General features: G+C 43.7%; 1 protein-coding gene across 8 annotated transcripts in view; it reads left to right on the forward strand.

Annotated features, from left to right (window-relative positions):
- The window catches only part of Rffl (ring finger and FYVE like domain containing E3 ubiquitin protein ligase), a 64380-nt gene that overhangs the window by 24690 nt on the left and 26295 nt on the right, over positions 1-13395 (forward strand). For 2 of the 8 annotated variants that reach the window (XM_060387154.1, XM_060387155.1), the window contains exon 1: positions 685-837. The exons of the other annotated variants lie outside the window; for them this stretch is intronic. In XM_060387154.1, the coding sequence (XP_060243137.1) occupies positions 741-837 (97 nt within the window). In that variant the 5' untranslated portion in view covers positions 685-740. Of the gene's footprint in view, positions 1-684; positions 838-13395 lie in introns of those variants that run through there. 8 annotated transcript variants of the gene reach the window in all.

Below are 13395 nucleotides of genomic sequence, written 5' to 3' on the forward strand. Positions count from 1 at the left end.
AAATTGATTTTTAAATAAACAGGCTAATAAGAAAGAATTGGTATACATTTGGGGACTTTGGTTTTTAAGGGCAAATATTAAGGCGACCTCCTATGTTCTTTAGGCATCCCAGATACGATGGTAGATGGCTTAGCTTTAGCCTGGAGTATGGCAGCTGGGAAAGAAGAAAAGGCTCCCGCTATTTGTTTTAATGAGAGAAGTCTAGTTGTGTAAGGAGGTCAGAGGTCAGAGGAGGCTGTGGGAAGAGGGACGTGAACCTGGCTTTAGCTGATAAAAGTTCACCAGTAGGATTCCACCTGCCACCAGTGACTCCACTAGTTTTCCCAGTCCACTAACTCCAGGGTTACCCTTTACAAAGGCAAAGCAACTTGTGTATTACCCGCCTGGGAAAATCTTCAGAGCTGTGAGCCTGCTACCTGCAGCAGCTGGCTGTGGGGAGCCTCAGGCTGTTCTGAGATGAAATTTCAGAAACTGGCCACCAGAGCTTTCCAGGTAAGGGCTCCAGCAGTGGGGGAAATGAGCTTTACCTGCCCTGCCAGGTAAATCCACCTTTGATTGAAAACAATCAGCAGGGTGCCTCTTTGTTAGGCTGCTGTTGTTTGGGAAATAGGAGTTTGGCTGGCATGAGTCAGCACTGTCCTGGGTAAAGCCTGAGCTCTGTTGCAGTGTTGCTTACCAAAGATCCGTCTCCAGGCGGCACCATTCACTGCCCCTGAAAGCAGCTGCTGTTGGCCCCTGAGATGATCTCATCAGAACATGGCTCCATCGACCTCAGCTGCAGCTTCTTCGGGCAGCCTACTGTCTGCTGGGGCAGTGTTTTGAGACAGGCAAAAGCAGGTAACCCCAGATGGTTTTCTTGCTTTTCTTAAGCCAGACCAAGCTAGGAGCAGAAACTGGATGTGAATCAAGGCTTCTCAGTCTGGGAGTCTAAAGCCAGCTCTTCCATTCTTTGAAGTGGTCCTTAAGGGGACAAATTTCCTTTCGAGGGGAGCAGGGTATTTTGACCTGAGTAGGCTAGTGATTATATAGAAGATATATAGCTTTTTATTCCTTTTTTTTTTTTTTAAATTTTATTTTATTTTATTTCCTTTTTTCTGCTCTTTTTGTGTCTTAATGAGAAATAGTTTGGTCAAGCTAAGTTATGGTGAAAGGCAAGGCAGGCACGTTTGCTTTCCTTCCTAGTGACTGGCTACTAACCCGGGGAATGCTGTTTTACCAGTGACTTTGTGCCCACCGTCCTTCTGAGAGGTTATGAAGAACATTTTCCTCTCATCCCTGGTTCTGTTCAGGTCCCTGCCCATCTTTTTCCTGGTTTTGCCTCCAAACTTTTTATCTGTTTCACTGGAGTGTCACTGTCATCTCTACACACTCTGCTTCCTCTTTGGCTCCAGGCTTTGTATGCATGTTTTTTGGAAACACCTGGCCAGCTGCTTTAGTCTAGGAGTTACTTCTTCAGAGCTGTTGCTTTCCTAGGAGAGTATGTTATTTATTCCAGACATAGGATGGGGATGTGAGAATCTTGTTTGTTTTGTTCAAGCCATGTCCGTGGTACTTGGTTTTCAGTAGAGGCAGAATGTGGAAAAGCCTACACTGAACTTTCTCATCTCTAATACTTGCTCAGTGTCTTTTTTCCTACTCTTAGCGGCATGCTTATGCTTTCCTGAAGCTCATCAGGAAGCCCCTACTTACCAACTCCAACCCCCAATACACACCCCTTTTCACCCTGTCTTCTGTCTCTACCTAGCTGAGGTTGAGCCATTCCTCCTCTGCCAGTGTCCTAATATTTTTTCACTAACATAAATTTTGAGGTTTTGCCTCAACAAGGCTTTGCCTTGTTTTCTGTTTTCCTTTCCCTCCAAGACCCTCAAGTATGTTCAGAAATTCAAGTACCCTCATCAGATCTTTTTAGCCCAGCAGTGCTTCTCAGACTCGAGCCTTATTGGCAATTGGACAAACCTCGGCCAACTGTCCTTTATGTGTGAGAGACATAGCCAAGGACCCAGCTATCAAAAACCTCATAAGGTCACCATGTACACAGCTGAACTCATCATTCTGATGAGACAGGGAACCACAGATGGTTTTCTTGCTTTCCTCAATCCAGACTAAGCCGGGGTGGGGGGTGGGGGGTGGAGGGTGGGGGGTGGGGGTGAGAAACTAGAAAATCCTTAGCCTTCAGATGTGAATCAAGGCTTCTCAGTTTGGGAGTCTAAAGCCAGCTCTTCCATTCTTTGAAGTGGTCCTTACGGTGACCTTTCTAAGGTGAGCTGGGTGTTTTAGACCTCAACAGGCCAGTGACTGTATGGAAGGTATGCAGCTTACCTGTTGTCTTATGTGCTGTCTATATTGCTGTATGCTTGAACTTTGTTCATTATACCCACCAGATCTTTTCATTTTTATATTCACATCCTCTAAATGAGTTAGACTACTGTGGTTGCTATAGTTATTGGAGTACTGTTCATGTGGCTTTCTTTATCCTCAGTCATTGCTTTAAATTACAGGTGAGTGGATATTTAAAAAAAAAATTCCCATAGGCAGGCATAGTTCCCAGCACTTGGGAGGCAGAGGATGGTGGATCTCTGTGAGTTCAAGGCCAGCCTTGTCTACAAGGTGAGTTCCAGGATAGCTGGAGCTACATGACAAGACTGGCTGGTGACAGTGGTGGGGACAACCATTTTTCCTCTTTATTTTTTATTTTATGTGTATGGGTATTTTGCTTGCATTATGTACATATACCACATGTGTGCGTGGTAGCCTGCCAAGGCCCAAAGGAGGACATCAGATCCCCTGGGACTACAGTTACAGATGATTGTAAGTCACTGTATGGTGCTAAGAATCGAACCATGGTCTTCTAGAAGTGCTCTTAACTGTTGAGCTGTCTCTCCAGCACCAGGACATTTGTTTTCACTGTGTTGTGTTGTGTTGTGTTTTCTTCTCTTCCTTCCTTCCTTCCTTCCTTCCTTCCTTCCTTCCTTCCTTCCTTCCGTCTTTCTTTCCTTCATTCCTTTCTCCTCTTTCTTTAAAGATTTATTTTTATTATGTATACAGTGTTCTGCCTACATGTATGCCTGCATGCCAGAAGAAGGCACCAGATCTCATTATAGATGGTTGTAAGCCACTATATGGTTGCTGGGAATTGAACTCAGGGCCTTGGGAAGAGCAGCCAGTGCTCTTAACCTCTGAGCCATCTCTCCAGCCCGTGTTTTGTTTTGCTTTTATAGACACCCCACTGGTTTAAGAGTTTTTTTTTGTGAATACTTTGACAGGGCTTGCCTTCTTCAAACATTGAGACTACCTTTTCCCAAGATTTCACATACCAAAGACGGACTGGCTTTGCCTGCAGGAATCTGATGTGACTCCTTCTCAGAACTCCACTGGACTTCTGCTGCTGTAAATCTTGAAGGACTCCTTTCTTCTCCATGGTTGCCCAAGTTTTCTTAGGTCATTGCTGTGATTTGTAAAGTGCTTTGGAAAAGCATAAACCCTGTCCTATGGTTACTGAGAATGTTTCCATCTCCCTAGGCTACCCTCACTTAATTGTTCACTTTCTTGCTTCCTGCTCATGACAGCCCTTTAGGGAAGCTGTTCTCAACTTGTAGGTTGATGCCCCTTTGAGGGGGTTGAACAGCCCTTTCAGAGGTCACCTAAGACCATTGGAAAACACAGATATTTACATTACAGTTCATAACAGTAGCAAAAGTAGCAGTTATGAAGTAGCAATGAAAATAATTTTGGTGGTTGGGGGTCACCACAACATGAAGTCTTTGGCCTTCTTAGTTTGATTATTGTTTCTTATTTTGGATTTCCACAATTGTGCTGCCTTCTCTTCCCTTCCCCTCCCTGCCCTTTCCCTCCCCTCTCCTCCCTTCTTCCTTTTTTTTTTTTCCTCTCTCTCATTCTCTAGTTCTTTCCTTCTATGACTGAATTCATATCCTTAGTCTGGAGCCTGTTACATCAGGCAGAGTGGCTGAAATGGATCCCTAGGGGTCAAACCACCATTCTAAATGTCTTTATTATTCTCATTAATGTTATAAGATCCATATGCTGTCTCCTTAGATGGATGCTTTGGGTTCCTGCTGGAAGAACTCAGACTCATGGCTGCTTATTGTGTGTTTCATCTGAAGTCTAGATGGCCACTCTAAGTTATTTGAAGAGTAAAGGGCTTGCTAAAATCTTGACTTCATGTTTTTATTTTATAAAATAAAAATGTTGCTTCATGTTTTTATTTTATATGTATGTTCGAGTGCCTGCATGTATGTCTGTGCATCACATACATGCCTGGTGTCCTCAGAGGCCAGAAGAGAGCATTAGATCATGTAATTGGAGTTAATGGCAGTTGTGAGCTGCCTGATAAGGGTGCCAGGAACCAAACCCAGGTTCCCCTGCAAGAGCAGCAGAGCCATCTAAACCCATTGGCTAACATTTTTATAGTGCTTTACAAAAGTGTTTAAGTATTTTATTTTCTCTGTTGCTTGCTGTAACCCTGTGTTAGTTTGGCTTTATACCAGTGGTATAAAGCTAGTTCTAAAGCTGGGCATGGTGACACAAGCCTGTAAACCTAGCATTCAGGGAGGCAGAGGCAGGTCTACAAAGTAAGTCCAGGACAGCCAGGGCCACACAGAGAAACCCTGTCTCAAAAAACAAAAAACAAAACAAAATCTAGGTCTGATACAGAGACATTTATTCACATAAGACTTGGGGGGGTCGTTCTTTTATGTCATTAAGCAACTAGCTGGTGACTTTGTAATTATATAAGCACTGTCCAGTGCTACATAAATGGTGCCTTTGCTCTGAAAGCAAGGGTTAAGGGCCATTTCTTTACAAGGCCACTTTATGATCAAAGTAGGAGGAGGAGTAACTTGGGATCTTGTCTTCTGACCTATGGGAAGACCCCATTATGGTCGGAGATTCCTTGCTCCGACTTCTTGGCTGATGCTGATGTCTTCTTGTGCCCCTGCTCTAGGGATTGGGTGTATGCTAGCATGCAAGTGCCCTTTTCCACTGAGCTACTGTCCATCAGGCTCTCTGTTGTGTTTCCAAGTTGTGGAAGCTTCCTTTTGTGCTGTGAGACCAGGTGAAGAGAGGGAGCATGAAGTGGAGTGAACTGTATGAACAGCAGAAAAGGTCACATAGATGTTCTAGTGGGTGACTTCATTTGTAGAACATGTTATAACTGTTGGGGTACTCTCATACTTGGACTGTGAAATTAGGTTATAGAAAAACAAACTTGGGCTCAGCAATAATGTCTGTTAGGTACAAATGACATTCAGTTTTGGCCCCTGTATACTTGAGAAATGAATAAAAGGTTGAAAAACAGCTGGGTAGTCATGGCTTACACCTTTACTCTCAGCAATTGGGAGGCAGAGGCAGATGAATCTCTGTGAGCTCAAGGCTAGCCTGGTCTACAGAACTAGTTTCAGGACAGCCAGAAAAGGACAAAGAAACCCTGTCTTGAAAAAAAAAAAAAAAAAGAAAGAAAGAAAAATATGTCTGATTAGTTTAAAAGTTGTTAGCCTAGAGAAAGAAAAGCTTAAGGGATAGCTTGATTCCCATTTTCAAGTACAAGTAGAGTTGACAGGGGGAGGCTGATAAATTGTTCCTAATGAACTTCAGAGATTCAAGAATAAATGGCCTTAAAAGGGCGAGTTATTTTGAATATGAAGAAGGGTTTTTTAGGTCATCAAAATTTAGGAAACAATGGAATGACTGATATTGAGAGTTTAGAGGGTTTTTTTTTTATAGTCCCATTTATCGATTACTGTGGAATAAATTATCACAAAGCTTTGAGTAGCATAAGATGACAACCATGTTACTAGTGCTCTGTGAACTCATGGTACTGCATGCAATGCTGGTATGCTGAGAGGATTAATTGGCTTTTATTTCCAGGTTTGGGTCTTGCTGCTAGTTGTTGGTTGGTTGAGCTGTCTTGGTTGTCCTCCATGAAGTCTCTCTTATCATTGGGCAAGAGCAAGCTTATGGCCTATATAATGGAAGCTGTATGGTCCGAATCTTCGAACTGATCACTTTTGCCCCCATTGGTTTGGCCAGATTAGTGTGAGTTTCCCTCCCTGAGCATGGAGTGCTAAAGCCACCCCTCGAAAGGCTATGTGGTATGGTTGGGGTTCTTGCTGCTCATTTTGAGACAGTATCCATACTGACCTTCTAGTCATTGAAAAGCCAGGTAGGCATATGACTTACAAATTTGGCAGCACATCCGACTCACCTGGGGGAGTTTACAAGCTTGGACTCCTTGGTACCAGACATGTGACTCAGTGTCTCCTGGGGGGTGGGGCGGTGTTGGTTTGTAAGAGACACTGTGTCCTTTCAGCAGTGTGAGTATGGGAGGGGGGCAGGTCCATATAAGCTTAATGTTAAGGCAGCATGGAAAGTGCGGTAAGACAGGTGGGCCATATCTGCTCCTGTTTCCTGCACATGGCAGGCCTGTCTACCTGGTGTGCTTTCATCCATGCTTCCTCTTGTAAGTTATTTCTCATTGGATCAACAAATCAGCAGAGCTTGTTTCTTGATGTTTAACTCAATTCTTTCTTTCTCTTAGTGTCAAGTGCTTCATAGTGTTTTCATCTCTAATTAGATATTTGTGAGATGATTTGACTGATGGTCGTCTTCCTTTTTCTCTAACACAGTGCTTCTTGTAAGAGGCTCTGTTTTTGTTGAATGGGTCAGTGCTTGAGTGAATGCGTTCATGAATGAAGTGATACCTGAATTTGGTTTGAAAGGTGATTAGGATTTTGGACAGGTGGAACACTTTTCTCGTTGCTGTGATGAAATACCTGAACAGGGCAGCAGAAAGGAAGAAAGGTTTCTTCTTGGCTCATGTTTTAAGAGGGTACAACCAGTCTTTTGTGGTGGGGATGGCGGAGCAGAGTTCATGCTGGCTGGAGCTTGTGCTGAACACGTCTGCAAAGACTGGGGAGCAGGCAGATGGGATTTGCCCCCCACCCCCTGGGTTTGTGCTGCCCACATTCCGAGTGGGTCTTCCCTCTCCAGAACACCCAGACCTGTGTTTGCTGGGTGGTTCCAAATCCAGTCAGGTTGACAATGAAGATTAACTGTCACAGTGGCAAAGAGAGGGGTTACATGAAGAAGTGTTTGCTCTCCATCTTGAGAGCAGTAGACAGGTGGGCAGGGTACAACAGTGTTCATACTGAGAACATTTTCCCTAGATCTTTCCAAGTTTCTCTTGACTGCTCTTTTATGTAGTCACAACATTCCTTGGTTTGTTTTTTTTTTTTGTTTTGTTCTTCAGCCAGTCTTGTGCTTTATTGCTGTGGCCCTCAGGTCTTGATAGCAAATTTGCACAGCAGGTGCAGCCCCCCTTCCCCCTCCATGCTTGGTGAGCCTGCCGCTCATGGCTCCAGTCTTCTTGGGTTGCATGTCCAGAGGCTTGTACTTCTTGACCATTGAAGAATTTCTGGAGGTTTTTCTTTAACTCCAGTTAATGGTAATGAGGACACCAGTGGTGGAGAGCTTGGGTGCAGCACTGTCATCTTAGCAACTGGAAACTGGGACAGCTCCTCCTCCTCACCTCCATGGCAGTGCTGCTCACCGCTTGGGCCATCACATTCCTTGTTTAACAGATTAATACCATACCACATCTGAGACTTTATCCTTCTGCTTTTGTTTTGGAAGATAACCTGTCTCTTGGAGTGAGTCTACACACTGTGCACACAGATTTTATGTTAATTTTATGGGCCAGGGTTTTAGTTCCTTCTGGTTCCTATCCTGTTGGTGTTCTCTTCCCCTTCTACGACATTTAAATTCAGATTCTTTTTTTTTAAATATATATATTTATTTATTATATATGCAATGTTCTGTCTGCATGCACACCTGCACGCCACAGGAGGGCACTAGGTCTCGTTATAGGTGGTTGTGAGCCACCATATAGTTGGTGGGAGTTGAACTCAGGACCTTTAGAAGAACAGCCAGTGTTCTTAACCTTTGAGCCATCTCTCCAGCCCTTGAATTCAGATTCTAAGGCCAATTTCTGAATTCTCAGTCTGGCTCCAATATAGCTATCCAGTTTAGTCATGGCTCTCAGGATTGCTAAGATTATTATTAGGACCGCCCTTCTCTTCCTGCCTGCCTGTATCTCAAATCAAATCTGGGTACTTGTGCTTCTGTGTCCTTGATCCCTTTGTTGCTGCTCTGCTGAAGACTTAAGAGTGTCACCCTTCCTATGAAGCCTCCTTTGTCTGGTCTGTCACTGGGAGTTCACATCATCTACTGAGTTTTCTAACAGAAAGAAGAGCCTCTTTTGTGTCACCTTTACATCAGGGTACATTTTCTGCCTTTTCTCTCAGCAGCTGTGGACACACCTTTATCTCACTGTGCTCTCCTGTTCCTGCTCCCTGCACGAAGTAGACATTGTGTGTCTGTCACATGAGCAATGGGGCCTTGACTGACATTTGTCCCCTTTCTTTCTGAGAAGCTTGCTGTGACCTGCTCCTGCACTGACTCACACACTTACCCTCCCCACTTCTTTTTCTCACCCAGATTTTGCCTGATTCTTTCTCCCATCAACAGCCACTATGTGGATGTGCCGCTGTGGGTTGGAGCTCAGTCTTCCTCTTCTTTCCACGAATTATATGACTAGTATGGGAGCCAAGTGTGGTTACATTAAATCGTAATAAAAAGTCTGTATATGAAGAATGGTCCTTAAGGTTTATCAATAGTTTGCTTTCAAGTGGGGAAATTTCTGACCCCTATTGAAAGGGGAAAGGAGGGAGAATCTTTGGGTAGTAGCTCCAGGCATGTAATGTCCCACTATGGGATGGGGGATGTTAGAGGCATCTTAAACCAAAGTAACCATTCAGGAAGCCACAGGTACTTCCACCAGCTGCTAATTTTGAATCTCTGAGTTTCTGTTTGTTTGTTTTTCTACAGCTGGAAGAAACATTAGAAATGAGTGGAGTCCTACCCTCCTATTTTCCAGATGAGGGGACAGACCCAAAAGAGACTAAATGGCTTGCCCGTAAAAGCCAAGCTGTTGTGCCGTGTTTACTCCTAATGCTCAGTGTGGTCTGGGGAACCTCCATTGCTGGGAAAGCAGTGGAGTTAGGCCATAGGCCAGACCTGGTGCGAGGCCACTGAAGTGCAGTAGCTGCTGGGGGAGGTGGGTAGGTTGTGCTCAGGGCAGTGTGTGCCACAAGGACCCTTTGAGCTGTCTCAGACACTCTCTTCTGGGGATCAGCTCCATGGGACCAGCTGACAGAAATCTGTTTCTTTTGCATTTGAAAGGGGGACAAGGTTTAATTATAAAAAAATTTCCAACTTCCATAGCTCTTTTTTCCAACCTTCATATTCCATGTTTTACTCTAGACTTCATTTCCTTATCTCAGCACCATTTGTGGTACATTTTTATTGCTTATTGTAGGTCAGATGTCAGTATAAAGCATGGGAAACCCAGAAAATGTCTTACTTAGACTGTTAAGAGTGCTGTTAAGGGTGCATGCTAGGCAAATCTTTGATTGTAAATAGTAATGGATTTTACTGTCCAGCGAGCCAGTCATCAGAAGCAGTGAAAGGTTACCTGTTTGTCAAAGGTCTGACGTTGAGCTGGAGAGCTGCTGCAGAGTAAAGCCATCAGACAACCCCAGTTGAAGCAGAATGCGCCTGTCTTCCCTGTTTGAAACTCACTGTGGGTAAAAAGTCAAGACTTTATCCAGATGTGGTGCAAACCTGTAATTACTCCAGTACCTGGGAGGCTGAGGGAGGAATATCTTGGAGGCCAAGACTTGATACTGAAGCTTGCTTGGGAAGTCTTTTCCTCCTGTAAAAGGAAGATAATATAGTAGCTATAGTAGCTGTTTACTGCACATTTGAGTTTCTTTTCAGTGCTATGACCTCCAGCCTAACAAACAGCAAGCAGCTTAAGAGAGAAAAGTTTGGGTTTTGGTTTTTGGCTTACAGTTTATGGAGATACAGTCTGCCATGTCAGGATATGCATAGCGCCAGAAACATGCCTAGTCACATTGCATCTGTGGTAATAAGGAAGCAAAGAGTAGACAAGTAGGGCCTGACCATGAAACTTGAAGGCGCATCATAGTGCTGACTTCCCCTTGTGAAGCTTCATCTCCTTTTAAGTTTTACAGCCTTTCGAAACAGAGCCATCACCTGGAGACCAAGTGTTTGAACACAGGAGCCTATGGGGACATTTCATGTTCAGTCACAACACAGCTCTGGCTGGTACATAGCAGTCTTTCTTCTGGGGCCTAGGTCATTTTTGGCGTCTCAGGCACGGTATGTTTTCCCTGGTTTATACCATATTGCATCCATATGGTTTATAAAATGAAACAGTACTGAACTGACTGCCACTGGCCTGCTACTTTTGTTATGTGTGGAATTCAGTCACTTAGCTCTTTTTAAAATAACAATAGGGAATTTTAGCACAAAATTCACCTGATTTTTGAATAACAGGTTCTTTTGGTGAGGCTCCAGGATTACTAGCACCTCCCCAATGTATTTTGGCCATGGTAGTTTAAAAAGTCCTCTGGGTCTTTGTGAAGGTTTTTCACGTTTGAATTGAAAGTTTCCTTATATCCTGGAGGTTGGATCTAATGCCAGCTGCTCAGTTGTTTCCCCCACCTTGGCAAGTCTCTGGAGAAGCTATTAAATAAGTAATTTGCCTTGGGGTCACTCAGCTGGTAAACAATCTCGACAGCCCCTATTTCCTAAGCCCTACCTCCATTTTTTTCTTTGCTTCCTACTGTGAAATCTGCTTTATTGCCTTCATTAGGGGACCAGATTGGCTGTGGGACAGCCACCTGCAGGGAGTCACCTTGGAATCTTTGTGGATTATTAAAACTGCTTGAGTTATTTCAAAACTGGCCCATTCTGCTGTCTCAAGCTATAATTAGGGGCAGGTAAAGGTCTTCTTTTAAATTACCATATAACTAAGAATACATTTTTATTGTCCTAAGTCACTGGAATTGTTGGCTACTGAGGGAGGTATCTTCTTGAGCAGGTTCCATTAACACCTTTAAAAGCTGTCATTTCCTTTTGTTTTACCATAGAATTGTGTGGAGACATTTAAGAACCAGCCAAGGTCACTGAGCCACAGTGTGTCAGGCGCTGAGAGTAAACTTGGTTCATTGTATTGAACGAAACATGCTCACAAACACCTGTGCTAGGTAAAGGTCTTGATTACATTTTTTTTTTTCTGCATTCAGTATCCTAGCCACATTGCAAAAAAAGTCTGTGTGGTTTTATAACTCACAGGAAAAGTGGCTAAGGAGAAAATAAAGGGGGCAGTTTGCTGGCCTGGTGGCCTAGCAAGTCAAGGTAGTGAGAGGACAGTGGTTCCTAATGTTGATGTTATCAAGGGGTATCAGATAGGACTTGATGTTGTCAAGGGATATTGAATAGGAGCTATTCTGTATTTTGTTGTGGGATAGAGGCAAAGTAATTTCTGAGGGCCAAATTAAGCGCAAGTGTTCTTTGGTAGGGGGAGAATATGGTAACATTACAAAGGTGGTTTTCTTTTGTTTTTGTGGTACTCAGGCTACAGCTAGACTCCATTTTCTTTTACTTTTTGGAATGGATGTTAGGCAGGTCATATCTGGCAGAAGCAGAAGATGCTGCAGAAAGTCAGCATCATTTTCAGATTGATAACCACACATCAGAACAAGCTATGAAAGATTGGGAGGAAGATGCTCAGGTCTGAGTTCCTCCTTTATGTAGCACTGACTTGTGTCCAGCTGCAGTGTGGTGCTGGTGCCGGTGCCGGTGCAGCTCTAGGTCAGAGCTGGAGGTGTGAACTCATCCTACCCTGAGTCTTGTGGGGAAGCACCAAGAAACATTGAGTTGGCTGCATTGCAGGAGAGGAAGACAAGTGGAAACTTACTGCAGTGGGTAGAAAGGGGAAGAAATGTCACAGGATAGCCTGCAAGGAAGGACAGGGCACTTGTAAGCAACTCCTGTTAGTATTTATATAAAAAGGCCACATGCACACAACAGATGTCATATGAAAGAGTTTATTCGGGGGAAGGGAAGTAGACAAAAGTTAGGGTCTGAGTGAGTCATGAGGGCAGAGACAGAGATGCAGAGGGGGCCCCTGACAGAGAAAGGGGAGAGAGCAAGAGAGGAAAGAGAGGGAAATAAGAGGCAGGGGTCCTTTTATCCTGGGTCCCTGGCAATGGTGACCAATGATGACATCACAGGTGACTAAGCAATGTAGGAGTGGGCTGGTGCGACAACTTGTGAACTAACAGTGTCACACTCATTGAGTGTCACTGGGAAAGGCTGCACAGATCACTGAGCCTCTTGCTAGGAGCTAGATTGAACGCGATTAAAGGAAGTTTAAAAAAGCAAAGAAAGGATCTTTGTTTTCTAAAAACCTTGAAAAGCCAGGTATACTAGTGTGTGCCTGGTAAGGTGGGAAGGTTACTTGAGTCCATGAATTTAAAACCAGCCTGCATGACATCGATTGCAGCTGGGGAACAAAAGTAAAAAAAACAAAAACAAAAAAAAAACTTGAACAGCTTGCTTAGGCTTGCAAGATGGTTCAGATCCCTGGAACCTATATTTTAAAAGCCTGTCATTCCTACCCCAGCATTCCTACAGTGAGATGGGAGGATGAGACAGGAGATTCAGCTGGCTGAGGCAGTGTCTATGCAGCACAGCTGCAGAAATAACAGGAGAGGCTGCCTTAAAAAAAGTCGCAGGAAACAAACAAACAAACAAACAAAAAAAGTCGCAGGCCAGCAAGAAGCCTTAGTGGTTAGAGGTGCTTGCTGCCAAGTCTAGTGACCTGAGTTTGATCTCCAGGATCCTTAGGAGAGATTCCTGGGAAGTTAACCTCTGATTGTACATATGACCTGACACATGCCCACCCCAAATGTAATACAATTATATTTTAATGTAATACGAAGTTTAAAAAGCCCATTTTTATAGCCACCTTTCCCTGAGTGCACATTATATATTAAGCCTCTGGGATAAATACTTGACATACATATTTTAACCCTTTCAGTGGTTCTTTTAATGTGGCAGAGTCTGTTATTTGGAGGGAATTAAATTTTAAAGCAGGATTTAGGGTTCTGTTCATTATGTTTGGCCACACCAACTTTTATGCAGGCCACTTTGGAAGAAAAGCTAATTCCATTATTTGATCCTAATCAGAAGTAGTGCTGGCTTCTTTATTTTAATCATGGCTTACCTGTAGTTGGCTAGCATGGTAGTATTTTGTGAAAGCAGTTCTTGAGGCAGATAGTCCCAAAGAAAAGTTTGCCTGAAGAGTCCTGTTTCCTGCCCAGGAGAACTGGAGAGAGGGGAGTCTCTAGTTCTGATGAGCTGTGTCATCAGTTTTGATGGAAGATGGATCTTGCAGTAATTAAACTGTGGGTCCGTTTATTCTGTGTTCAGCCTCACTCCAAACTGTTT

The sequence above is a fragment of the Meriones unguiculatus genome, chromosome 7 (genome assembly GCF_030254825.1).
Source record: "Meriones unguiculatus strain TT.TT164.6M chromosome 7, Bangor_MerUng_6.1, whole genome shotgun sequence".
Lineage (NCBI taxonomy): Eukaryota > Metazoa > Chordata > Mammalia > Rodentia > Muridae > Meriones > Meriones unguiculatus.